The 27,453-nt window shown below is 39.0% G+C and overlaps 1 protein-coding gene, 2 long non-coding RNA genes and 1 pseudogene across 4 annotated transcripts in view; 2 read left to right on the plus strand and 2 right to left on the minus strand.

The window, feature by feature from the left end:
• Positions 1-6,831: 6,831 nt before the first annotated feature.
• On the minus strand, positions 6,832-8,005 carry LOC122426063. The gene is made up of 2 exons (XR_006265112.1): positions 7,872-8,005; positions 6,832-7,011 (listed from the first exon to the last, which is right to left on the minus strand). It is a non-coding gene; the product is annotated as an uncharacterized LOC122426063 (long non-coding RNA).
• A 179-nt stretch (positions 8,006-8,184) lies between these two features.
• LOC122426064 lies at positions 8,185-23,868 on the plus strand. Of its 2 annotated transcripts, none has more exons than XR_006265113.1 (3): positions 8,185-8,625; positions 11,723-11,807; positions 23,605-23,868. It is a non-coding gene; the product is annotated as an uncharacterized LOC122426064 (long non-coding RNA). The 2 variants fall into 2 exon arrangements; XR_006265114.1 differs by having other exon boundaries at positions 11,747-11,807.
• LOC122426062 lies at positions 15,127-15,801 on the plus strand (annotated as a pseudogene).
• A 358-nt stretch (positions 23,869-24,226) lies between the features above and the next one.
• CARF (calcium responsive transcription factor) overlaps positions 24,227-27,453 on the minus strand; it is a 66,549-nt gene continuing 63,322 nt past the window's right edge. The window contains exons 16-17 of the mRNA XM_043444676.1: positions 24,538-24,676; positions 24,227-24,367 (exon numbers count right to left, since the gene is read on the minus strand). Of these exons, the coding sequence (XP_043300611.1) occupies positions 24,349-24,367; positions 24,538-24,676 (158 nt within the window). The 3' untranslated portion in view covers positions 24,227-24,348. The remainder of the gene's footprint in view (positions 24,368-24,537; positions 24,677-27,453) is intronic.

The raw sequence follows: 27,453 nt of genomic DNA on the forward strand, positions 1-27,453 counted from the left end.
CAACATTAATCTGTCTTAGGTGCACATATGCTCCTCCTTCTTGAACACCCCTCCCACCTCCCACACCTTGCCACCCCTCTAGGTTGTTACACACCCCTGGTTTGAGTTCCCTGTTTCATATAGCAAATTCCCATTGGCTCTCTATTTTACATATGGTAGTGCATACGTCTGCATGCTACTCTCTGCATTCAGCCATCTCTCCTTCCTCTCCCACTTCGTGTCCTTAAGTCTGTTCTCTATGTCTGCGTCTCCACTGCTGCCCTGCAAACAGGTCATCACACCATCTTTCTAGATTCCATATATATGCATCAATACATGATATTTGTTTTTCTCTTTCTAACTTACTTCACTCTGTATAATAGTTCATCTGTCTCATTAGAACTGACTCAAATGTGTTCCTTTTTATGTCTAAGTAACATTCCAGCAGCGTCTTTATCCATTCATCTGTCAATGTGCATCTAGGTTGCTTCCGTGTCCTAGATGCTGGAAACAGTGCTGCCATGAAGACTGGAGTGTATGTGTCTTTTTCAATTTTGGTTTCCTCAGGGTATATGCCTCGTGGTAGGATTGCTGGGTTGTATGACAGTTTTATTTCTAGTTTTTTAAGGAATCTCCATACTGTTTTCCATACTGGCTATATCCATTTACATTCTACCAACAATGCAAGGAGGTTCCCTTTTCTCCACAGTCTCTCTAGCACTTGTCTGTGGGTTTTTTGATGATGGCCATTCTGACTGGTGTGAGGTGATATTTCATTGTAGTTCTGATTTGCTTTCCTCTTAACACAAAGTGATATTGAGGATCTTTTCCTGTGTTTATTAGCCAGGCCAGACCATTTTTAATGCACCTCTGTTTTCCAAAGTTTACAAATTCAAAAGATAGGAAATTCAAACATCACCCTCTAAGTAGATATCATTATCATTAATAATGTAGAAATAACAACTGTCACAAGGCAATAAGACATAACAAACAGGAGAACAAGTCATGAAAAAACAGAATGTATTTACTTTACAAACATGACTGACTCCTCTAAGTTTAAAAAAAGTGGAGTCAATGGCTCCTAAGTTCAAAGTGACTATTATGGATAGCAAAATATATTCAGATACATTCAGTATCTTAGACAAGTTATTTCCCAGGCCTCAGTTTCCACATCTATAAGATAAAGATAATATTAATTTCCACTCTGTAAAGTTGTTACAAGGATGAGGATAAAGTTGTTACAAGGATAAACTAACACTCAAGGATGAGTTGTTACAAGGATAAACTAACACAAGAAAAGTGCCTAGTGCCTGACATGCAGTGGGTGCTATATAAGATTAGACTGCTAAAATGTTCTGAACTGCCATGTATATTTAGCTTAAGTCTGTAAGCAATCTCTTCCTAGTCTTTGCCTGTTTTTCATATTGATTTTTCAGGGCTTTGTAATCAGTAAACTAGAATTTTGGATGGAAAGCATTTTTTTCCAATTGTCATTTAAATTTTTTTGTCTTTGATTTTGCTGCAGTATAAAAAAGCAATAGTCTTTAATTCTGAAGTTTCACAGAAGTTTGCAGTGTAAACTGAATCTTGGGGGGACAAAAAAAGCTAGTAACAAAAATGAGCCATTAATTTCAACTCACATTGCCACCTTTCAACATATGTTTTTTACTCACTTTGTATCCTTTTACTGAGTTAATACAGTTGATACCTTCCACTACACAGACCAAAACCAACTTTATCAAAGAATCTGAAAACTCAGTTTCTCTTCTGCATACTTTGGTGACCAACTGAAGGACTTCCAAAAGAATAAATGTTGAACAGAAATATATCCTTTGGCCCTCCAAGGGGAACAGTTGTGACCGGGATACATACATGCCTGTTCCCCAATGTACGGATTCCAAAAAGTTGTATGATAATGTACACGCCAAAACTGTTCTCAGCACCATCTCTCTTACCATAAGCACATTAAGGAAAGAAATAATGTCAAAGATACAGGGATTAAGAGAGTGCCTAACACAGATAAAATAAACTAAAATCTTTAGATATTAAAAAATAAAGCTGCTTTCTACACTTCAGAAAAATGTGCTCAGACAAGAAGTACTTAACCACTCAACTAAAATCCAGGAACAAGAGCAAACCTGTTTTCAAGTTAACGTTTAACTCGCAAGAGCTATATGAAATACATTGTTGATGAAATCCTTGACCCTGGGTGGGGATGCCTGTTTGAGGACAAGAAAAGTTCAGACTACATAACTGAATTAGTAGTCTTATACATTGGGGCAAGATTCTATACACAACAGGCACATCGGGTAATCAGAAATCATCCTGCTTCGATTATATAAAAACAACTACATGAGGTTAATAAATAACCTACAAGGAAGATGCATGTTTTTAACAATGAAATCCTATTCCTAGAAAGAGAAAGTGAAAAGTTAGACCTGAAAACTTTGGTTAAAAAAAAAACAAATTGCAAAGTTTTTTAGCCAAATTTTTCTGAAATATTGTTTCATATGTGGGACCCACCTGGCAAACACTGGATTTATCTTAATTCTACTTTAAAAACTTTAATACTACGATTTAGGCTTGCAACTAAACCTAGACTAATGGGAAGAAGACATCTTTATACATCTCCTTAGTATTCCTTTGACCAAGCAGGATTTATCCAAAGGTTCTTTCTGATAAGAGTCCTATTTAAACATCTATAAAACTCTCATGAGGTTCTTTTAGGGCTTCCCTGATAGCTCAATTGGTAAAGAATCCGCCTGCCAATGCAGGAGACCCGGGTTTGATTCCTGCATTGGAAAGATCACCTGGAGAGGGGAAAGGCTACCCACTCAGGTATTCTTGGGTTTCCCTTGCGGCTCAGCTGTTAAAGAATCCGCCTATAATGCGGGAGAGCTGGGTTTGATCCCTGGGTTGGGAAGATGCCCTGGAGAAGGTAAAGGCTACCCACTCAAGTATTCTGGCCTGGAGATAATGCTCAATGGCAACCTTCAATATATCACTTTAGATAGAACATTATGACAGTGTCTTAATATTCATTTACTGCTAAAACACCATGGAATATCTGGGCCAAGGTTTGCAGTGTGGCAAAGAGGGAAGATGTCTTAACCATACATATTGCCCTGAAGCAGACCTTCATAAATCTTCAAAGTCTTCTTTAGTCAGGTATGTGTACAGTGTTTGATATGAATGGAATACCAACTAGGGCAGCAAAACAGAAGACAGTGTTTAAATTTTACTCATTAAGATGAACTTGATAATCAAGAAAATTAACTGGTCACCTTGGGAGGATGCTAGTAATCAAGGAATTATTCTGAAAACAAAGAGAAAGAATCAAACATTTATTCTGGGCTGACTTCCCTTTAAGGAACTGTCATCAAATAATTGACAAGGAGACATTTTTCTATATATGTTCTACTAATAAATAAAAGATAAATCATAGTTTTTCAAACTCCTACTGAAATAATTAACGTGTGTAGGCAAAAGTCACTGATGGCCAAGACACTCCTGAATTATACTAGCCTCCCCACGCCAAACAGAATGTGAATCAATGAAGCCTCCTGATCTGCCAGTGTGCAAACACCAGCAGAAGTAACAATTAAGTGAAAGTTGTTCAGTTGTGTCCGACTCTTTGCAACCCCATGGACTGTACAGTCCATGGATTTCTCCAGACCAGAATACTTGAGTGGGTAGCCGTTCCCTTCTCCAGGGAATCTCCCCAAACCAGGGATCGAACCTAGGTCTCCCGCGTAGCAGGCAGATTCTTTACCAGCTGAGCAACAAGGGAAGCCCAACAATTAAAATCAAGGGAATTCAATGTGCAAAACCCAACTGAGGAAATTTTAATGTCAAAACCTGGTTTCGTCAACAAATACATAGAAGGGATAAAAAGTGTGGTGAGGAGGAACCCACAGATTAAGACTTCACAGACAAATTTTCAGCAAAATACAAGTATGTTTTGTTTAAATACTGTGTCAAACAAACAGGAGGGAAACAAGAACATTTATGAAGCTTAGGAAAGTTTGAAAACTGACAAGATATTTGATGATTTAAAGAATTATACTGAGATTATGTTCTTAAGAGGAGTTCTTACTTTACAGATATATTTTTAAATATTTATGGATCAAGGGGAGATGTATGGAGAGAGTAACATGGAAATTTACAATACCATATGTAAAACAGATAGCCAACAGGAATTTGCTCTATGACTAAGGGACCTCAAACAGGGGCTCTGTGACAGGCTGAAGGGTGGGTGGGACGGGGAGGGAGAAGAGAAGGAGGTTGGGGGGGGAGAAACCACAAAATTCTGTAAAGCAATTATCCTGAAAAAATTTAAGAAAAAATTTATGGATCAGATATGCTGTCTGGGATTTCCTTTAAAATAATTCAGGGGTGGAGAGAAGGGTAGGGTAGGCTTATAGCTGAAACATCACTGAATATGAACTGATAGTTATTGAAGCACAGTAACAGATAATGAAAGTGTTCACTACAGTATCCTCTCTATTTGTGCCGGTTTGAAATTTCTCATAATAAAAGTTTAAAAAAGAAAGATGAACTAAAAAGTATCACATGATAATCCACAGGATAGGGATTTAAAAAAAGCTCCTTGTCCCACAGAGGTCAAAACAAATGAAAATCATACGGTGACTTAGACAAGAATTCTCCTTGTATACACAGTACTACTTTACAAATAAGAGACCTGAGATCCAAAGAGATAAGTCCTGAGCAAGGTCACAAAAGAAAGCAGCAGAGCCAAAACTAGACACCACAACTGCAAGCCCAAAAAGAGGTCTAAGTCCGAGCCAAGTTAAAAGAAGATCTGAGCAGTCCTGAAGTAGTCAGAAAGCCCATCAAAGGTGTAAAAAGAAAGTCTTAAATGTTAGTCAAGAGAAAAAGAGAAAGCCAGGTGGTTTGACGGGCTGTGTGCTAGAGTGAAAGCGCTAAGGCTAGAAGACAGTACCACAGAGAACTGGGTATTAGGGAATCACCCTCACTAGCAAGCAAAAGAGTTAAATCTAGGATGCATATTTGGAAGCTACTTGAATTTAAGGTGTTGAAAGAAAAGAAAGTTGTTGTCTGGCTTACAAGAGCTTAATCATGAATTGCTGAAACATAAAATCATTACTTTAAATAATGATTTATGAAAACAGCTGAAAAAAATTATAATCTTATTAAGAGCACAAGTGATTTAAATCTTAAGTATAAAAATGGGATTGATCTTCCAGCCCAAGCATAAGTTTCACAATTTGACCACAAAGGGGCTTCAATATTTACTCAAACATTCTCATAAAATAGTAACATTTATGTTAAGTCATTAAAAACAAAATTCTGTGTATGTCAACAAAACTGCACTATCTTTTCCATAAGCACAGTGTCCCTTGAATAAAACATGAACTCGACCTAGAAACAACACGACTAGTTAGTAAGACAGCGTAACTCCATTTACTTCTTTGTCATTCTTAAAGTGTAAAACCTAGTAAGTTTGATGGATTTTTAAAGGAGTCATTTTCAAACTACTGGGCACACATACTAAAACGTAAAAGACATTTTAATTTTTGGCTGACATGTGTTACTATTTTCAAAAGTAATGAACTGGATTCCTTTTTTATTGGAAGAGTGGCCTATTTTTAAAAATTCATTTCTGGCATTAAATTACACAAGACTAAAAACAATTTCAAAAATCCATGTTAAATATTTCAAAGTATATGTCCTTCAGTAAGAAATACCAAACCAGGAAGTCACAGAAAACTCCAGTGTGAGCTCTAATATTTAAGATAACTGAAATCATCTGTTAAAGAATAACTTGTCCTTTAAAGAGCTCAAAGTATTGAAAGGGAGCCCTAAGGGATAAAGCAGAAACAGAAGCTGAGACCTTCACAGAGACCTAAAGTAATTTAAGTAATGAATTAGAGATGTTACTCTGACACATGCCAATATCTTCAAAGTAGTAATGTAGCTCCTTACTTGAAAAATATGTTTTTAAGTAGCACCCATCTCCTCTAATAACACGCAATCAAAACTAACATGTAAAAATTCACATAAAGATGAAGAGTGAAAAAATAATTTTTGAGCGACTAAAGTAAAAACAGTGAAGAGTTATAATAGATAAGAGCACGGACTTGAATCGGCAGTGCTGACTTCCCAGCTATATTCAGAAGCAGAAGGGGCTGCTTCTTACTAACCCCTTTAAATTCTGCATCAGTTCTTCTCATTAATTAAAAAAAAAAAAAAAAGCGGGGGGCGGGGGGAGTGGGTAATTACAATACACATTTCCCAAAATTGTTGTGAGGATCAAGGGAGACAATGGTGCTAACATCAGGGCAAGCTTACAGTAACCACTTCAAATCAATAGCCTTTTTATATAATAATCTTTTAAGAGGTTAATTATGAGAAAAATGCTTAATTCTCTTCTCATAACAATATCTCTATCCTTACTCCGAAGTGTGGGAGGAAAAACTAGCACAAACAAAAGTACAAATATTTTATTTTTCTCAAAGGTTATAATTCTACTTATATAATTTCAGGATCACTGAAGACAAATTAAAACCACACCCTACAGTTTTTAATAGCATGCCAATACTGTGTTTGTGTTCAAATCTGATAAAGTGGAAAAAAGAAAATTCCGTGTTTTTAAGTCAATACTGGGAATAAATATGCCATTATCCATTAAATAAATTGCTGATAAGGCAAGTCACAAAATTTTATAACAAAGTATTTTAAAATTAGAAATAAAAAAGGAAAGCAGTTACCTTTGCACAATAAAGCATCCAAAGTTCAAAGAGTCTCTCTCTAGATGCCATTCTGGCTTTCACTCTGGCACTTTAATTTTTCCTCAAAAAAAAAAAAAAGTTCAAGACCACAGAGTGTTCATTTTATTTTCCAAGTTTTTCAGCCGTTACAGTAAAGCTCAAAGCAGTAAGGAAAACAAAAAGAAGTGGAACAAATGGACTCCCTTCTGGTCAATAAAATTCAGTTTCAGCAGTTTCTCCAACCTATCATCATCGGTGGTCGCTGGATAATTATAAAAATCTGTGAAAGAGAAAAACATGCAAGGATTTGCTTTAAAAAGAGGCTATAATAGTTAACTGCAGGTTTATCAGAACTAGAAATTTATCTACATCACGTCCACGAACAACCGGCTAAGCTTTTACAACTGACTGAATTTCACAGAAACTTGTTTCAGGAAAACATCACAACTAATGCAGTATTTCATATCAACATAAAGTCAGAATCCCCTTGGACAGAACTCAAAGATGAGTACTTATAACAAAAAATTTGCCCAATGATAATAAGCAGCAAAAATGCCACTCATAGACTTTCTATAAACTTAAGAAAGAGCACAACTTACTACTAACACATTGCAGACATAGAATCCCTCAGAATTTTACAGTCGGCTTCTTAAAACTTGTTGGGAATGTTTGCTGTTGTGTTGCAGGGCAGGGCGTGGGGAGGAGGGTGAAAAATTCCTGGTCTGTTTGTTTGAACAATCCTCAGACAGTAAACGTCGACCAGCCCACCTAGCCTCTCCACCTCTCCACCCAGTAAGAAGAAAGGACCACAAACGCACCAGTCAGGAAAACACCCTGGGAAAGGTTCCAAGTGTTTTGGGGATCTTTAAATTTCCACCTCGCAGCCCAGACAACCGAAAGGGAGACAAACTTAATCTGTGCCAAGCTGCCAAGAGATTTGGAGAGGAGACAAGAAGAGCAGGGCGTCCCCCGACCCGCTATCCACGCCCTCCCGACCGCACCGGGACACGCCCCGGTCAACCTCGCCCCCTCACGGCCGCCCCTCACTCTAGCGCGCGTTCGCCACCAAGCACCCGGGCCCTCCCATTTCTGCCACGCAGCCCTCGCTTCCTATGACCCGCTACCCATCACCGCGCTCACTTTGGTGGGACTGTGCCGCCGCCGCCGCCGCCAAGCCGCCGTCTCACTCGCTTCCCTCGCCCCCTTCCCAAGCCAAAGCCCCGTGTCACCCCTCAGCCAGGCGGGCGGGCGGGAGAGGGAGGCGGGGCGGTGACGGGTCGAGGCGGGGCGCGAGGGCTGGGAGGGGCCAGGGGCGGGACTGCCCTTTCGGCTAATCACTCCTGCCCTTAAGGCTTTACCCGCCCCGGGTCACTAGCTGCTCATTGGCCGCAAAGGCTGGACGGGGCGGGATTATCTGGCGCCTCGCCCCTGCATACCTGCGCAGGCTCAGTCGGCCCGGCTCCTGAAGACCCTGCGGCGGTCCCCGGCGGAGCTCTCCAGACTTCCCCGAGCTGGACGAGTTGCAGGACAGACGTGCTTACGTCCACCGCCCGCCTCTGCTGCCGACTGGCAGACGGAGCGTAGGGCTGTCGGCGTCATTTCCGGGAGTCATCTGAGGGCAGGGAACCCTACGGTGATAACTGAAGGGGGTTTCATTTTGACTTATTTTTGTAAAAAGGGGATTGGTCGGGGAGTGTGTCGTGAGAACATACACCTGCTCCCACACCCCCCGCCCCAAAATCCTTTCCTTTAATCGTGTTTGCGCCAAAGCCCCGTGCCAGACTTTCGCTGTCGCTGAGTGTCAAATGCAAAACTACTGAAGGCTTCAAAAGGGTTTTGCTCTTACAAGAAAGGAAACAATAGGAGAACGGCAGCATTCACTAGAGAGAGAGAGGTCGGTAACTTTGCGCGGGACGGGGTTAGAGGGGTTTAAGGAGAGGGGAAGACGCATGCGATTGGTAGTGGCTGTTGTTGAATCGCCGAGTCGTGTCTGACTTTGCGACTCCATGCACTGCAGCACTGCCAGGTTTTCCGTCCTTTACCATCTCTTGGAGTTTGCTCAAACTCATGTCCATTGAGTCAGTGAGACCATCCATCCAGCTCACCCTCTGTCGCCCCCTTCTCCTGCCCTGGATCTTTCCCAGCGTCAGGGTCTTTTCTAATGGGTCCGCTCTTCACATCAGCTGACGAAAGTATTGGAGCGTCCTTTCAGCTTCAGCATCAGCCCTTCCAAGGAGTATTTAGGGCTGGTTTCCTTTAGGATTGACTGGGTTGATCTCCTTGCTATCCAAGGGGCTCTCAAGAATCTTCTCCAACAGCACAATTTGAAAGCATCAATTCTTCCGATGCTCAGCCTTCTTTATGGTCCAGCTCTCACAGCTGAACACGACTGTTGGAAAAACCAAATATTTGACTATACGGATCTTTGTTGGCAAAGTGATGTCTTTGCTTTTTAATATGCTGTCTAGGTTTGTCATAGCTTTCCTTCCAAACAACAACCGACGGCTGCAGTCACCATCTGCAGTGAAGAAAATAAAATCTGTCACTGCTTCTACTTTTTCCCCTTATATTTGCCATGAAGTGGGGGCTTCCCTGGTGGCTCAGATGGTTAAAAAAAAAAAAAAAAAATCTGCCTGCAATGCGGGAGATCCAGGTTCAATCCCTGGGTTCGGAAGATCCCCTGGAGAAGGAACTGGCAACCCACTCCAGTATTCTTGCCTGGAGAATTCCATGGACAGAGGAGCTAGAGGTCCAGAGTCTATGGAGTCACAAAGAGTCAGACACGACTGAGCAAAAAACACTAGGGACAGGACCAGATGCCATGATCTTAGTTTTTTCAATGTTGAGTTTTAAGCCAGTTTTTCACTCTCCTCTTTCACCCTCATCAAGAGGCTCTTTGATATGTATACTAAAGTATACATAAGCATATATAGTTGAACATATTATTTTGAACAACTGCATATCAAGAAAAATACAAATTTTAATTTTACTTTCACTTATTTGGGACTCCCCCGAGTCTAGTGGTTAAGACTCTGTGCTTCCAATGCAGGGGGCACAGGTTCCATCCTTAGTCGGGGAACTAAGATCCCACAGGCCACACAATGTGGCCTAAAAAAATAAAAAATGAGCATTTTCACTTATTTTTTCTCCAATGCTCTTCCTTTCTTTTCCAAGTATATGATCTATTGATACATTGTTTGCCTTCTCTCTGAAGAACTTCTTTTACTATTTCTTGCAAGACAGATCTACTAGCAACCATTTCCCTCAATTTTTTTTTTTTTTTTTGTCAAAGAAAGTCTTTACAGGACATTCCCTAGCAGTCTGGTGGTCAGGACTCCACGCTTCCAATGCTGGGGGCGCTTGTTCTATCCCTGGTCAGAGAACTAAAAATCCTGCATGCCATGCTGTGTGCCCCACCCCCAATTATTTCACCTTCACTTTTGAAGAGTAATTTCATGGGGTACAAAATTCTAGGGGCATGTTTTCTCTCTCAGCACTTTAAATATTTCACTCCACTCTCTACTTGCTTGAATGACTTCTGAAGATAAGTCAGATTTAAGTTTCTGTTCCTCTATAGGAAAGGTAATTTTTTTCCCTCTGACTTCTTTCAAGATTTTTCTTTGATTTTCTAATTGTGAATATGATATGCCTAGGTGTAGCCTTTGCATTTATCTTGCTTGGTGTCCGTTGAGATTCCCAAATCTTGTCTGTCACTATTTTGGGAAATTTCTCAGTATCTATGGCTTCAAATATTACTTCTGTTCCTTTCTTTCATTTCTAGTATTCCCATTATACACATGTCTTTTGTAGTTGTCCCACAGTTCTTAAATATTCTGTTCTTTTCTTTTTTCAGTCTTTTTTCCTTTTTGTTTTTCCATCTTGGAAGTTTCTTCTGACATATCTCAAGCTCAAAGATGCTTTTTTCAGCTGTGTCCAGTCTAATAATGAGTTCATCAAAGGCTTCTTTTCTGTTATAGTGTTTTTGATTTGGAGCATTTCTTTGTTCTTAGAATGTCCATCTCTGTTTACATTGACCTTCTCTTCTTGCATGCTGTCTACTTCATTTCCTACAGCTGTTAGCATATTCTTCATAACCATTTAAATTTTTCTGTATGATAATTCTCAACATTCTTGCCATATATAAGTCTGGTTCTGTTGCTTGCTTGGTCTCTTCAAATTGTGATTTTTTTTCCCTTTTAGTATGCTCTGTAACGAGATGGTTGGATGGGATCACCAGCTCAGTGGACATGAGTATGAGCAGACTCTGGGAGATGGTAAAGGACAGGGAAGCCTGGCGTGCTGCAGTCCATGGGGTTGCAGAGTAAGACATGACGAGCAACTGAACAACAACATGCTCTGTAATTTTATGATAGCCAGACATGATATACTGAGCAAAGGAACTGCAATAAATAAACCTTTAGTAATATGATGGTGTTGTGTTAGAGGAGGGCAGGCTTTCTGTGATTAGGTCTCAGTCTTTTAGGTCTCTGTCTTGCAGTAGCTCACAAGTGGTTTGTCACTCCCCCGCCCCTTAAGAGGGACAGGATGGCTACACTGTACTAAAGTTAGGTATTTCACATCCCCTAGATCAGTTAAATCTGTTAGAGGAGGGCAGGCTTTCTGTGATTAGGTCTCAGTCTTTTAGGTCTCTGTCTTGCAGTAGCTCACAAGTGCTTTGTCACTCCCCTGCCCCTTAGGAGGGACAGGATGGCTACAGTGTACTAAAGTTAGGTATTTCACATCTCCTAGATCAGTTAGGCTCTGATAAAACCCCAATAGTTTCAGCTCTGGTAAAACCGTTTCTCTTGATGGCAGACCTTTGGTTATTTGAGAATGGTTATTCTCCCCCCTCCCTCTGCCAGCAACATGAGGGTTTTCTCCAGTATTTACTGTGACAACCTCATTGAGCTCCTAGCAATAAAATTCATAAAAGTGGAGGCTGGGGCCTCCATGTCTGGAACCTCCTTTAATGCTCAGACTTGTCCACTCAGCCTCCAGAGGTTTGTTAATTACAGGCAAGTTTCTCCAGCCCACTATGGACTGCCATGGAGGATTCTGCTGAGGGTTTCTGTCCTGGTAAGTTGGGATTCTCTGTACTCACCTGTCACTGCAGTTTTGCGGGTAGTGGTTTGCCCTGTGACCTATCATCTCTCATGGAGCTAGGAAGAATTGTTGGTTTTTCAGTTTGTTCAGTTGTTTACTTATTGTTAGGATGGAGTGACAGTTTTAAAGATCCTTACATGCTGAACCAAAAACTAGAAGTCCTATCCCATACCTTTTCAGTAGGTACCACACAGTTGTCTAAACTATGATCAGACATGCTAATACAAATACTCTAATTCTGATGACGCTGACTGGAACATGGGTGTACATAAATACATGAAACATGGGTTTTTCTAGAATTTTCCACCCATTTACAGATTCTTTTATTAAAGTTGATTACTCACTGAGAATAAGAGAATTATTGTATTGTCCTTTAGAATCACAGTACTAGAAAACTGGAAGTTACCATTAGAGATCATGTAATTCAATATCTTCATTTTAAATATTAAAAAATTAAGGCCTGAATCTGATCAAACCAAGCCTGTAGACAAGCATTGTCCAACAGAAATTTCCACCATGATGGAAATGTTCTACATCTGTGCTATTTAGTACAGTGGCCACTAGCCATATGCAGCCATTGACCAACTGAAATGGGACTTGTGCAACTGAGAAATGAATTTTTTGTTTATTTTTAACTTAGTCACAAGTAGCTGGTGGCTACTGTGGACAGTGCAGCTCTAGAGTGAATTTGCATTGTAGAAAACGCAGAGGATAGAGAAATAAGTTAAATGATATTTATTAAAAATAAATTGATGTCTGGAGGAGTCGACTAGCCCTGCAGCATACTGCATGTGGCTGACAGAACTAGAACCCAAAACTCCTACTAGGCTGTTTTTGACTATAGTGTGCCGCCTTTTCAGAGTCCATAGGTTGATGTGTTTGGAGCAAATTTTCTCAGCCTCAGCACTATTGGCATTTTGTACTAGGTACTTTTTTGTCCTAGAGAGCTTTCCTGTGCTTTGAAGAATGTTTAGTAGCATCTGACATCCAGCCAGTAAATGCCAATATGTCTTCCAGTTATGACAACCAAAAATGTCTCCAGACAAGGCCAGACATCCTGGGGACAAAAACTGGGGGCAAAACTATGCTCAGTTGAGAACCTCTGAATCCCAGGATTTCCTAGGTACATAAGATGTCCTTTAGGACTCCCGAGAGAGGCAAGGTAGATCCAGCTTACTTAATAGTGTACTGAATACTTCGTCAAGAATGTGATCTAGTTTTAAAACTGCAAATTAGAGGATCCCCTGGTGGCCCAGTGGTTAGGACTCAGCACTTTCACTGTCGGGGCCCAGGTTCAATCCCTGGTCAGGGATCTAAGATCTCATAAGTTGTTTGGCTCGGCCCAAAAAAAAAAGTTAATTAACTCAAGACTGGGCTGCTGGTGGTGGCTATCACCAGAACTAAGACTAAAAATCAAGTATGCTTAATAGTTGTTTGTTGAGCACCTGCTGTGTGCACAGTGCTGTGTATTTTACATACACAGTACCATGTACTCTAAACCTTTTATCTCTAATTCTCAAAATAACACTGCCAGGCAAATGGAATTCTCATTGTACAGATTAGATAACTGCAGTTCAGAAAGTTTAAGGAACTGTGGCTCAGATGGTAAAGAATCTGCCTGCAATGCAGGAGACCTGGGTTCAGTCCTGGTCAAGAAGACCCCCTGGAGAAGGGTATGGCAACCCACTCCAGTATTCTTGCCTGGAAAATTCCATGGACAGAGGATCAGAGGAGCCTAGTGGGCTACAGTCCATGGCGTCACGAAGAGTCAGACACAACTAAGTGGCTAACACTTGCACTTTCACAAGGTCACAGCTAGCTAGCAAAAAAGAGAGGCAAAATTCATATCAATTAGCAATCTCTGAATTTAACACACATGTACTTTCTACTTGGATAACCATCTCTCTAACAGTTTTTTTGTAATCAAGACTGCAGATCTGAAGCATAAGATAAAGGGGGAAAAAAAAATAAAGGGGACTGTTACTGAGGTAAAGGTATATTTAATGGGGAGAGTTGCAGGGAGATACCACCAAATAACTACTATGATTAAGGCAGGCTTTTAGCAGAGAGTGGTACCTGAGCAAGGCTGTGATGGAATGTTAGAATTTGGGTGTCAAGAAAGAAGAGAAAGACAATTCTGAAAAAAGAAGGCCTTAGGTAAAGGCTTGATTCCTGGGGAAATTCTTTGCCAAATTTTTAGAAAACCATGAGCAGTCAAACTCAGGTGGAAAAAGGAAGGAGATGAGGTGGAAAAAGGAAGGAGATGAAGATATAGGTTGTAACTAGCTCACCAGAGTGTCCTGAATGCTGGATCACTGATTTTGACTCCATTCTGTGTGAATTAGAGTTTTTAAGTAGGAACATGACAAGATTAAAACTGTATTTGTTGTTCAGACCTTGTGATATCTTTCTGAAGGCAAGATGTAATCGTACACTCCCGACACACAACACAAACACACACACACACGTGCGCGCGCGTGGAATACAGTAATTTAAATTCAGTTGAAACAGGAAAGAAAACCACTTCACTTTCATGTACAATGAACTTTCTATGGTGGCTGGCAAGTTAATTGAAAGTTAAGACTTCCCTAGTTTACAATAAATTCTTTAATCAAGAAGAAAAAGGAAATTACAGGAAATTTTAATTTAAAAGGCAATATTTTCTTTTTAAAATTCTTATTTACTTCTTCTTAAATGTGAAGGAAAGAAAATTTTGAGACTGGAAGAGATTTCTTGTTCTAAGAAAGCAGCTTTCTTGAAATTCAGTTGCTATAATTCAAATTCAAGTAAATCGCCATCTGAGGTCTCTTTTGGTGTCTGTTCAGTCACTAAGGTCCTGTCTGAGTCTTTGCAACTCCAAAGACTACAGCACGCCAGGCTCCTCTGTCCTCCACTATCTCTCGGAGTTTGCTCAGATGCATGTCCGTTGAGTTGGTGATGTTATCTAACCATCTCATCCTCTGCTGTCCCCTTCTCCTTTTGCCTTCAATCTCTCCCAACATCGGGGTCTTCTCCAAAGAAGTCTCTTATCATGTATCAAAGAGTATCTCTTTCTCAGAGCAATGCAATACTCTGAGGATTTCTCTAGGTAAGGGGATCTTCCCAAGCGAGCGGTGGAACCCAGGTCTCCTGCATCATAGGAGGGTTCTTTACCGTCGTCAGAGCCACTGGGGAAGCCCACTTTAAGAATTACAAGGAAAACTTTGTGTAATCTCTGTTCCTGTATCTGTTGTACCACCACATATCTCAGTTAGTTTTTTTCCCTATATTTTTCATGGAAAAAAATTAAAAGAACTTCCCTGGCGGTCCAGTGGTTAAGACTTCGCCTTCCAGTTCCAGGTAAAGGCCCGCGCGTGGCTCTCGCTGCCTCCCGTCTTTCCCCCGGCCCCTCAGGCTAATTCGCCAAAATGACCAACACAAAGGGAAAGAGGAGGGGCACCCGCTACATGTTCTCTAGGCCTTTTAGAAAACATGGAGTTGTTCCTTTGGCCACATACATGTGAATCTACAAGAAGGGTGATATTGTAGATATCAAGGGAATGGGTACTGTTCAAAAAGGAATGCCCTACAAATGTTTCCATGGCAAAACTGGGAGAGTCTACAGTGTTACCCAGCATGCTGTTGGCATCATTGTAAACAAACAAGTTAAGGGCAAGATTCTTGCCAAGAGAATTAATGTGCGTATCGAGCATATTAAGCACTCTAAGAGCCGAGCTAGCTTCCTAAAACGTGTGAAGGAAAATGATCAGAAAAATTAAATTAAATTAAAATTTAAATTAAATTAAATTTAGTTTAATTTAAAAAATTAAATTAAAGAGAAAGGGACTTGGGTTCAGCTGAAGCGCCAGCCTGCTCCACCCAGAGAAGCACACTTTGTGAGGACCAATGGAAAGGAACCTGAACTGTTGGAACCCATTCCCTATGAATTCATGGCCTGAAGGGTGTAAAAATAAAGACCTGGACTGTACAAATGTTTCTCTTAAAAAAAAAAAAAAAAAGACTTCGCCTTCCAAAGCAGGGAACTCAGGTTCAATCCCGGGTTGGGGAGCTAAGATCCCACAGGCCTCCTGGCCAAAAAAACAAAAAAAACAGAAGCAGTATTGTAACAAAGCCAATAAAGACTTAAAAAAAATACGGTTCACATAAAAAAAAAAATTTAAAGAATGTATGATATTTCTAACAATTAATTAGTGTTCCTAGGAACTATATCTAGCACTGTTTTCAAGTGTTTGTTTTGGATAGTTCTTTTGACTTGTATATTCACTTGAATGATTGGCTTTGTTTACTTTTTCTGTTTGAGTAGTAAAGTGTTTTTTTTTTCCCATTTATTTTTGTAAAGTGGCTTAATAATTATTAGCTTATTTGGAATTAAGGTTATGAGATCTAGAGTTTCAGGGGTAAATGAGTGTAACTGTGACTCATTAGGCTTAACTTCCTTATATTATACTAAAATTTTAATGGTAATCAAATAACAATTAAAAAAAAAGACCTGAGATCAAATAGTCTGACACATATTAAAGGCAGTCAACAATAGTTAAAACAGGAAATGCTTCAGTTTTTTGAGGACATGTCTAAAAAAATTACATATTTCATTTTTCCATTTTATTATAATGGATTTAATATAAGGAAAAAGATCTTTGCTTACTGAACATTCCATTCTCACATATACTTCCTGCCAAAAGGATTATTAGCATTTGCTTATGACATGATTCATCATAGTGAAATACATTAGTAGGTCAAGAAGATTATGGTTTCCAGCTGTGAATAAGCATATGGAAAATAGTGCCTTAAAGAAACAAGTGTGAATGAAACAAAAGTTTCTTTCAGTATAAATTAAGAGGGAGAATAGGAAATTAAAGAAATTAAAGGAAGGAAAAAAAATATTTTTTTTGTTTTTGTTTTAGAGCTTCAGTTCTTGACTTCCTAGCTATAAGGCATTTAATCTCTCTGAGTTTATTTTTCTTCCATAAAAATTGGGATAATAATACCCAGGCCAGTTGAGAGGATTAACTGATAAATAAAAAGCATCTGTCATTCAATAAATGTTAATTATCGTATCTTGAAACTAAGTTAAGTAAATTCATGTTAAATTAACAACACCTTTATTTTCCACCATTGTTGATAGTCCAAATGCTGCATAGCTTGGGGAATGGTAGGACAGACAAGTTAAATAGGAAATGCATGCTGCTAGGTAGCAAGGCATTATGCAATTCTTCCTTTTAAATGACTTTTCAAAACACTAAGGCCTGTACTACAAGTTCCATGTACATTATTGAAAAGCAAATGATTAAATACATTGTCATTCACTATGCACTTAATTTTATATCTATGTACAAAGTTCAGACAATTCCTTATAAGTAAACATAATTCCTTTTTCATAAAAAGTGACTCAGTTCATTTCTGCTCATTTTCTCTTTAAAATCAATGCTTTCAGTCCTGGATTGTGAGCAGAATTATTGCAAAGCTAGGAAAAGTAAGGAGATTTAAGAATTCCAAGATATAATCGTTGTGGCTTATTTAATCTCAAATTTTTAAATTACTCCGCTAAGTTTCAGAAAACTACTTTTAAATGATCATATATAATTTCAGTTCCAAATGATTTCACAAGTAGTACAAAAAAAATATCAATTATTCCCTACAATTCTGTGTCCTTGGCTACAAAATAGAGAAATATACTCAGATTTAATTCTACCACAGAAATTTTGTGAAGTTAAACAACTTGTGAAAATATTTAGAAATAAGGTAAATAAAAAATCCTACATATCTCATGCATACATTCCTGCATGCTAAGTTGCTTCAGTCCTGTCCAACTCTGAGTGACTAACACTTTAACTACTACTATTACTACTAGTACTATAAGGTATTAATCAAATATAACAGTATAAAGATTAATTTAGAAAATCAGAGTCGAGAGCAAATTTTTATACTGCATGTAATAGTAGTGCGTGTGTGCTCAGTCCTGTCTGACTCTTTGCCACCCATGGACTTTAGCCTGCCAGGCTCCTCTGTCCACGGAATTTTCTGGGCAAGAATACTGTGGGTTTCCATTTCCTTTCTACAGGGGATCTTCCCAACCCAGGTATGAACCCATGTCTCCTGCATCAGCACATTTTGTAGAATTACCACCATTATAAAAATTGACTACTCCAGCTACTATTCCATGTGGATTCCCAAGTGGCTCAGTCGTAAATAATCTTCCTGCCAATGCAGGAGACGCAGGAGATGTGGGTTCGATCCTTGGGTCGGGAAGATTCACCTGGAGGAGGAAATGGCAACTCACTCCAGTATTCCTGCCTGGAAAATTCCATGGACAGAGGAGCCTGGCTGGCTGCAGTCCAGGGGGTCACAAGAGTTGGACACAACTGAGCAGGCACACATAGACAAAAACAGAATTAATTGGATATAAAACTGCAGGGTAGGTTTGGGTGAAATTAGAAACAAGGGGAATTCCTTGATGGTCCAGTTGGGACTGCCTCTCATCGTGGAGGGTCCAGATTGGGGAATTTAAAATCCCACAGGCCACTAATAAAGGATCAATATACAGCTACAAGATGTAACTAAATGAAATGCAGGACCATTTTAAACCATTTTTTCCTCCTTTACATTTTTTAAAGTAGAAATGGGTAAAGCTTTAGCTTCTGTGCTTACAACTGAGGTAAAATAGCTGGAACTATAAAGTCGAGTGTTAATTAAAGATTAAAACAACTTCAGTGTTTCCATGGAAATAAAAAGACCTCATGAATAAAAAACTATTATGCAACTGATAGAGAAGTTTGTTACTCTGAAAGTCACACCTTGTTTCTTAGCTACTACAAGCTATATGTTTTTTGTTGTTTTGTTCTTGCCTATTCTCTTTGGTTAAATTCTCCTTGAAGGTCTAAATATATCCGTATTTTTTTATTAATATAATTCTCATACCAAAGCATTTCAATGTATTTTCAAATGTTAATCCTGAAAAGAGAGGAAAGGTCTTCTTAGGACAGTTAATGTATTTACATAATTTTAGCTGTCTATGTAAAGCCAGAATTTATACTGCCACTTAATTGTAACTTTCTATTGCAGTATCTCTTGGAGACCACTGTTCATAATATTCACTGAATAAGTATTTGTTGATTAGGAGACTGAAGAGATTGCTTCAATTAGCAACTGATCTGAAGTACTTTCTGCCCCTAAGTTCCCTCACAGGTTCCAGAGTGGACTCAGCTTACCAGTATGAAGCATTATTGGCGTTCCTTTGCATTTCTTAGCTGTTTTTCCTGTTCTACCTGATCTAAGTGTTGGAGGGCTCCAGGGCTAGATCCTGAGCATTCTTCTCTTCTTTACGTTTCTTCTCTGTTTTCTGTTTTTAAATACCATCTGTATGTTGATAAATCACACAAATGTTCATCTCCAATTCTGACCTCTAGATTTATATTTCTAAGTACCTACTAAACATTTCCATTCGGAAATCAAACTAACCAGTCCAAAGACAGCTCTTGCTTTTCTCTTTTGAATCAATTGAACCCAAATTGGTCTCCCTCAACTCTGTAAAATTCACTACCATCCCTATAGTTGCCCAAGGCTAAAACCCTGGAGTCATTCTTCATTTCTCCCCTTCCATCACTTACCATCCCTACACCCACTTCCTAACAGCCCTTCAGTCAGCAAGTCTTGTTGATCTTCTCTCCAAAATATATCCTGAATCTGTCCATTTCTCTTTGCTTGCTGTATCACTGTCACTCTAGTTCACCTAAGCTCTCACCTGTGCAACTCCTGTAACTTACAATTGCTCTCCCCACTTATTTGTGTCCCTATATAATACACTCTCCTACAACATAAAAAGCAAGGTGTATCACTCTCCACTGAAAATCTTCTAAAGGGAATCAGTTCCCAACAAGGACCCTGATGTTTCTGAGAGGGCAGTTTTATACCCACCCCACCCCCCCAACTACGTCACTGGTTACATGTTAGCAACCTCTTTGTTGTATATGATTGAGTTTTACAAGTAGGTGCTAGGAGAACAAACAATTAAGGTAAAGGCAGTGTAACAATGATTATATACATCAAGAGGGGATGTCTCTATGGGTAATCTAACAGAGGCAGCCTGACCTCAACCTCAATCTCCGTTTGTCATCTGTAGGGAGGGAAGTCTCCAGGAGACCTGGTTTTCACCAGCAATGGTTTCCTCACTTTTGGGCAGGGTTCGGGTCCAGTTCACATCCTGTTTTTAAGATGAACAGGCTTCAAGATGGAGTCTCTCCTGCTTTCCTCACACTAGCCCCAAAAGATACTCAGGATGAAATTGACCCTCTGTCTACCATGGATTCCAAGGCTTTCTGTACTGACTGACCTCAACTCAAACCATTTTCTGTGTTGTTCTCTAAGCTTATGCCTGCTGGCATTTGTTTCAACCCTTTAACACATTTTTTTCTTTCCTAACTTTGCATTTAACTGTTTCTTCTACCTGTAAAGGTCTTCCCTCTGCTTTTTGAGTGATAGGTTCTTTTCATCTGTTGAATGCTCTCTCTCTGAAAATATCACCAAAATAATAAGCTGATAAAGCAAAAGTAAGTTTCCTGCTTACTAATGTAAGAAATACTACCTTGACAATCTGAACAGTCTCTCTTAGGGGGAAAGACAATGGTGAGATATTTAGTTTGGCAGGGGAGTCTAGTTTAAGCTGTTTTTCAATGCAAGAACTTGAGAGGTATTGGGTGAAGTCTGCAGACCTAAGCCAGTTACCCATCAAAGAGCCCTTCTCTCAGAAACGGGCCTGCTTCATCACGTTTGCCACGCCCAGTCATCGGCTGGGAGGAGCCTGTGAGCAGCACAGTTTCTACACAACACCATGCTAGATCCAGAGCACAGCAGTTGGGGCGGCTGGCCAATCACTCCACCCCAAAGCAAGAGCTCCGAGTGGCTTCTTTTCATAGCTGTCAAGGCTCACCTCTTGTGCCAAACAAGTTCAGCACACAGGTTCAGGGTGCAGGTCTTCTGTGGTTCTTGGGGCCTGTCTTCCTGAGGGTAAACTCAGACAAGACCTCTGACACCACAGTAGATCTTTGGGGTCACAACTGATAGGCTCTCCCTCACCCTCAGCTATCACCTCATCACGTCTTGGTGGCTTGCAAGTGGTATGACTCAGAATCTTAACTCCTGAAAGGTCTTAGCAGTCATACTGTCCTCATGCTGACACTGCTGCATGAGTCTGTTCACCTTTGTTACTAGGCTCATGCATTCTTCCTGTTTGGAACACAGCACCATCCAGAGGCCTTTGATGTAATGCATATACTGTATCACGAAGGATGCCACTCAGACTTTCAGAATGTTGCCTCTCAGTTAATGCATAGCTCTGCTTTCGGAAGGTCATTTCAGCATTCTATGAACTTACCAACTTAACTGCAGCAATTTCTTGAAGAAACAAATCATATAAATTGTTGAATCCTGCCCCCAAGGTCACATGTGCAAGGCCTTGCACCAAGGCCACAGAAGCAGAGCCCAGACTCAAGGCAACCTTGGAAGTTGACTGAGCCCCTTTGAAACTGTTGCCAAAAGCTCATGAGCATTACTAACAAGCTACCTGACTCACAATCAAAGATGCCCACTCCAGTAAACACCCTATACTGCTCTAACCAATCACCTGACGCCAACCTTCCAGCAGGAATTTTCTTTGTCCTGAGGTTATAAAAATTGACTCTTAACTCATGAAAACTGTCGACTCTCCCTGGCCTGTCAGGAGTTGTCAGCCCCCTGTGCTCACAGTGCTCATTTTATCTCCGCTCTTTGTTCTTAATAAATTCACTCCTTTCTGCAATACTCTGAGTCTGGAAATTCTTTTCCAACCTGTGCTTGGACTGCCTCTACATAAATTATTTTGCATACATATTCATAACTCTTGGTATTAATACTGAATACAGTCCTAATTGCTGCATTAACCTAGAAGTCCAACTTTTTCCCCTCCCCAAACAACTAAAAGACAGAATACCAGGAACTATATTTTTCTAATAAGCATGCTTACCATTTTATATTTATAAATTTTAAGGATGCTATGTATATAATAAAATCCAAAGTCATTTTCACATCCTATTGATCTATATCTATTTTTAAATATACAATAACAACAGTAAGATAAAACTAGTGGCCAATATTCTCTTTTTTAGATTTTGCCTAAGTATTCAAAGATTATGTATCAAATAACTCAGTTTAACATCTGTCGAACCTATTTTAAGTTACCTAAGGATCTTCCCAGTAGCTCAGCTGGTAAAAGAATCCACCTGCAATGCAGGAGACCCTGGTTTGATTCCTGGGCCAGGAAGATCCTCTGGAGAAGGAATAGGCTACCCACACCAGCATTCCTGGGGCTTCCCTGGTGGCTCAGATGGTAAAGAATCCACCTGCAATGCGGGAGATCTGGGTTCAGTCCTTGGGTTGGGAAGATCCCCTGGAAAAGGGAACGGCTACCCACTCCAGTATTTTGGCCAGGAGAATTCCATGGACAGAGGAGCCTGGCAGGCTACAGTCCATGGGGTTGCAAAGAGTCAGACATGACTGAGCAACTTTCACTTCAAGGATCTAAAAATTACAATTTTAGTTAAGTACAAAGTTCTTAAGAATTTTCATATTATAGAAATATAATAAACCTTTTAAAGATGCCTACCATTATAATTTTACCTAGTTAAAATAATGGTTCTAATAATAATAGTTCTAAGTTTTTGTAATGTTAAACAATCCATAGAAATAAAAACTATAATGCTACCTCACTTGGCCCATAAAACCAATGTAAAAATATAGAAAGTTTAAATCATGAGATGTTCAATATTCTTGTATAATCTAGAATATTGTATTGGCAGTAATTTCATATATTAAAGTCAGGAAAAGAGAATTGTTTTGCAGTCCTTTAAACCAGTATGACTAATTCACTCTAATTTATCTAATGATTCATCTATTTATCAGAAATATTGTATGAAAACTTTTTATATAAGTATATAAATTTCAGGCCTTCCCTGGTGGCTCAAACGGTAAAGAATCCACCTATAATAGAGGAGACTGGGGTTGGGAAAATCCGCTAGAGAAGGGAATGGCTACCCACTCCAGTATTCTTGTCTGGAGAATTCCATGGGCCGAGTAGGGCTATCGCCCTGGTGGTTTCTAGTCCATGGGGTCGCAAAGAGTCAGATACAACTGAGCGACTAACCCTTTCACTTTTATATAATGTTCATATTCATAAATAAAATTATAAAACTCTTTAAATCCTGTTTCAGAGCCCTTCATCTTGGAAACAAGACTTCTTTCTCTTGTAGTTTTAACCAGAAGTGTCTCTTAAAAGCAATTTTAAAGAAAAGAAACAAAAACAGTTTCATTATTTTTCTTTCCCTTTTAGAAATTCTTCATTAGATATTGCCAGACTGAGCACACGATGACAAAATAATCATTTTCACCAATTAATCTTTAATGTTTCCCTAGGGAGGGAAAAGAAGAGGAACAAAGTGGAAAAATGAGAGGAAGCTTTAGTCAAATACAAAATTAACATTAAAAGACTAATTATCTTTACTTAATTAAACAGATGGGAAAACTTAGATTCAGCAAAAGTTATTTTGACATACATGCATGGGGGAGAGGGAGGAAGGGAGGGACAGAGAGACAGAGGGAGAGGATCATTATAATTGGTTTAAACATTAATTCAGGTCCCTTGACCATTTGATTCGCATGATTAAAAAGCCAGTACTTGTTAATACTTGTGTAGTAATAGGGAGGGAACCTCATATTAAACAAAGTAATCTTTTTCTTTTAGATAAATAAGACCTCCTTCTGAGGTGTCCTGAAGGGAAGAAGAAAAAGAAGGTGAGACAGAAGAGAGGGAAATGGACGAACACAGGACGAGGAAAGTAGAAGAATAAAGGACATTATATTCAAATTATGATTTGAAAGGATCTAGAAAATATCGTTTTCCTTCTTTTTCATTTTCCCCGTGCCTTTGCCAAGGAATCTTTCAAGGAGGCAATTTCATAATCCCTGGAATATATTCTGGAAGTTTCCTCTTGCCTTAAAATGTAGATGGCCGTATGTTTCGTACGTTGCTGCTTTTTTGCTTCAAAGTGCCTCCCAAAAGGAACGATTTTGTTCATATCAAAAGTTCTCCCAAAGTAACCATTAAAATTCTAAATAATCCTATCATTTAGAAAGTTAAGATTACGCACTTTGATTTTAGTTCAGATACAGATAAGATGCAGGAGTTCAGCAGAGAGGGAGTGCAGAAGTAGACTAAAGATAAACTGGCAACAGTAAGTCAGATTTTATTTACTGTGTATCTTGGGGCCCCTCCCCTACAACAAGAGCTAGACTTCCAACCGACAAAATAAAACAGCAGCAAGTAAAGTTCTGATAAGATTTTCGTAAGTGACCTGAGACAGTTTTTCCAAAGGATGTTAGTCTGAAGAGAAATCTTCTGAATATACAAAACTTCTCATCTTCATCCTTATGAATTTCCACTTACAGATGCACAATGAAGAAATGGCAAGGACAAACAGTAGTGTTGTCAGTAATAATGCAGATTTCTGCCCAAAATAAGTTTTTCAGGCTGATCAATCAATGGATTTTTAAAGAGTTTCTTATTGTTAGATATTACTCTCAGACTTAACAAACTAAACTTAGTATTTGCATTTGGAGTGTCTGATTTTAAAAAAAAAAAAGAAGAAATCAGAGTTCAAACCCTATATGAACTTACCTCACCATTGTCATTGAAAGACCCTGTGCAGGAGGCTCAAAGGGCCTCAGAAAAACACGCTGTTTCCAAGTTGGTCCGATTTTGATGGGACCTCCAAAACAGTCAAATATTGGCTCCTTTAAAATACTTCCAAAATTACCTGTTGATAAAGCAAAACTGAGTTTTTTGCCTACTGCAGTAAGGGAGAATACTATTTTGATAGTCTTAGCAGTCTTCACAGGGAAGTCAGAGGTACAATCTTTATGAGCTTCAGGGATCTAGTTTAAGATGAGTTTCAAAACAGGGGATCTGAATGGCAATAGGCAAAATTTTTATTACATAATATTTTTTGATTGGACAAAGGGAGGTGAGAGTTTAGAAGTGAGTCTTTCACAATCTTCTGCATTTTTGGTCTAGTGGTCTGCTCTTCCCTACACAACCTGAATTGTTCAACAGCCTGGAACTTCTTTGATTTAAAATGGTTTTTCCTTTGTTAGAACTGGTAGTACTTACCACGTAATTTCACAATTGGTTGATTAAATGTTTGCTTGCCACTATACTGAATCCCTGTAGGATTAGGATTAGATTTAGTTCATTGTTCTTACAGTCAGCAGGTAACACACTGTCTGGTTCTCAATAAATACTCAAGTCACTGTTGCCCATGAGTGGAGAAAAACACACAAACATGCTGACTAATCTGATTCTCAATTTATGGACATGACCTCAAATGAATCTTTAATCAAGGAGGACTATTAATATTCTTTCCTAGTTTACTCTTTTATTAGCTTTTCTCTTCAACTCCCTAACACACAACCCCCCTCCACCGCTGCACCAATCTCCATGCTCCCCTAAGGGTCTTGCTTCTTATTTCACTGAGAAAACTGAAGTAATAAGAACAGAATTTCCACAGATTTTCACTTGTACCCACCCACTAGCATCTTTACCCGTGTAGTCTGTCTGGTCATCATCCATCCATAGATGAGGTACCCATGCTTCTTCAGGCAGAGCAAGTACTTCTCAATCTTGCAGTTCCCTCTTAACTGCATTATTCTTCATGCTATCTGCCTGATTAACAATCTTACTCTTTCTAAAAATTTGCTTACATCTTCCTTAATGAAGCCCACTCTGCTTACCCTATTTAAAACTAAAATTCTCTCCACACTGAACCCTTTCTCTGCTCCATTTTCATCCCATATTACTTATCAATTTAACATAGAAGTACTTTATACACATATATAATACATATAAGTACATATAATAGACATATATTATTTATTATTTATTGTGTATCACCCTCTACTGGAATATAAACTCCCAAAAGGCAGGCAATCTTAAATAAATGAATGTCCATCTTTAAGATGTTAGGATGTTCTTATAGAACATAAGTATGAAAAACACAAGAGTTTCTAAAAGCAATTACAGATGTAATAGGCATAGCCAGAAAAATATTATACACTTTTTATGAATATTACAGTACCCAATAAATTACCCTATCACCTCCACTGGATTGCCATATCTATTTTCAAAAAATCTGTGATGCTTAACTTTTCACTCAGATTTTAGGAAAGCATTTTGATTCAACAGGCTACTTTAATAGATCATTTAAATGAGACTTCTAAACACACGCTAAGCAAAATGTAAAATCTTAGCCTAGCCCTGTAGAATTGCTATTATTTAACCTGTCTTTTATCTTTCAAACCTGTTATTTCCCCAGCTTCTTAAATTCCCTGAATCCTAAAGTTCTCACCACAATGAACCTACAACCACCCCCTAAATGGGCTATATAAGTCCTACTTACTCCTTGAATCTGATACATCTGCAATTTAACCTCATGTCCATAGCCTGTCATGAAAGATCCAGCCTAAAAATCGTACCCTGAAAAGATCACTTGCTTTTCTGGACTGTGTAGCAAAACTAATGTGGAATGGTATTGGTCAGACTCTGGTACCAATAAGAGCTTTATCACTTAATAGTTACGTAACAACCTTAAGCAAATTATTGAATTCTGAATTTCAGTTCTCCAATTTGTGGGAGACACTATTAGTGGCTTAAACAATATTCAATAAATTCTTTCTCTCTTACAAAACCACAATTTTTCTTGGGGTGATAATGGGCCCTTTAAAAAGAGCTGTATTTCCTAGAATCCTTTGTAACAAGGGTAATCATACAATGGTTTTAACCAACAAATTGAAAGTGGAAGTTGCTTTTCCTTCTGATAATGATCTTTGGATCACTCACTCAGACTTTTCCTATTTCAGTCTTCCTGTCTTTAGTTCAGTTCAGTCACTCAGTCGTGTCCAACTCTTTGCGAACCCATGGACTGCAGCACCAAGACTTCCCTGTCATCATCAACTCCCAAAGCTTGCTCAATTCATGTCCATCGAGTTGGTGATGCCATCCAACTATTTCATCCTCCGTCGTCCCCTTCTCCTGCTGCCACCAATCTTTCCCAGTGTCAGGGTCTTTTCCGATGAGTCAGTTCTTCACATCAGGTCTTAAGACAGTTCTTCCTGTCTTAATGTTGATCATTGCTGGAGGTGGAGCAACCACCTCTGGTCAGTCTGGTTAGACTGCCTTTGGACTTGGTTTCATAGGAAAAATAAAACCAAACTCTTTTGATTAAGCCACCATAATGATGTCTCTGTTGTGAGTAGCCAAAGGTGCTCCCTAACAGATACACTATCTTGAAAGTAAGGATAATGCTTACATTTCAGGATTTTAAAGCTCATTATTAATAAGATTAATTATAAAAATTAACACATATTGAGCAGCATGTATCAGATTCTGTTTCAGATCTTAACATGGGTTAACTCACTAAATCCTCATAACAATTCAGTTAGGTAGCTATGACTACTACTCCCTCAGATTAAAAAAAATAAAAAACTTAAAAGTCTCAGTAATTTGTCCAGCTAGTAAAGAGGAAGTAGGATTCAAATC

Source organism: Cervus canadensis, chromosome 24 (assembly GCF_019320065.1).
Source record: "Cervus canadensis isolate Bull #8, Minnesota chromosome 24, ASM1932006v1, whole genome shotgun sequence".
In the NCBI taxonomy this organism is placed as follows: Eukaryota; Metazoa; Chordata; class Mammalia; order Artiodactyla; family Cervidae; genus Cervus; species Cervus canadensis.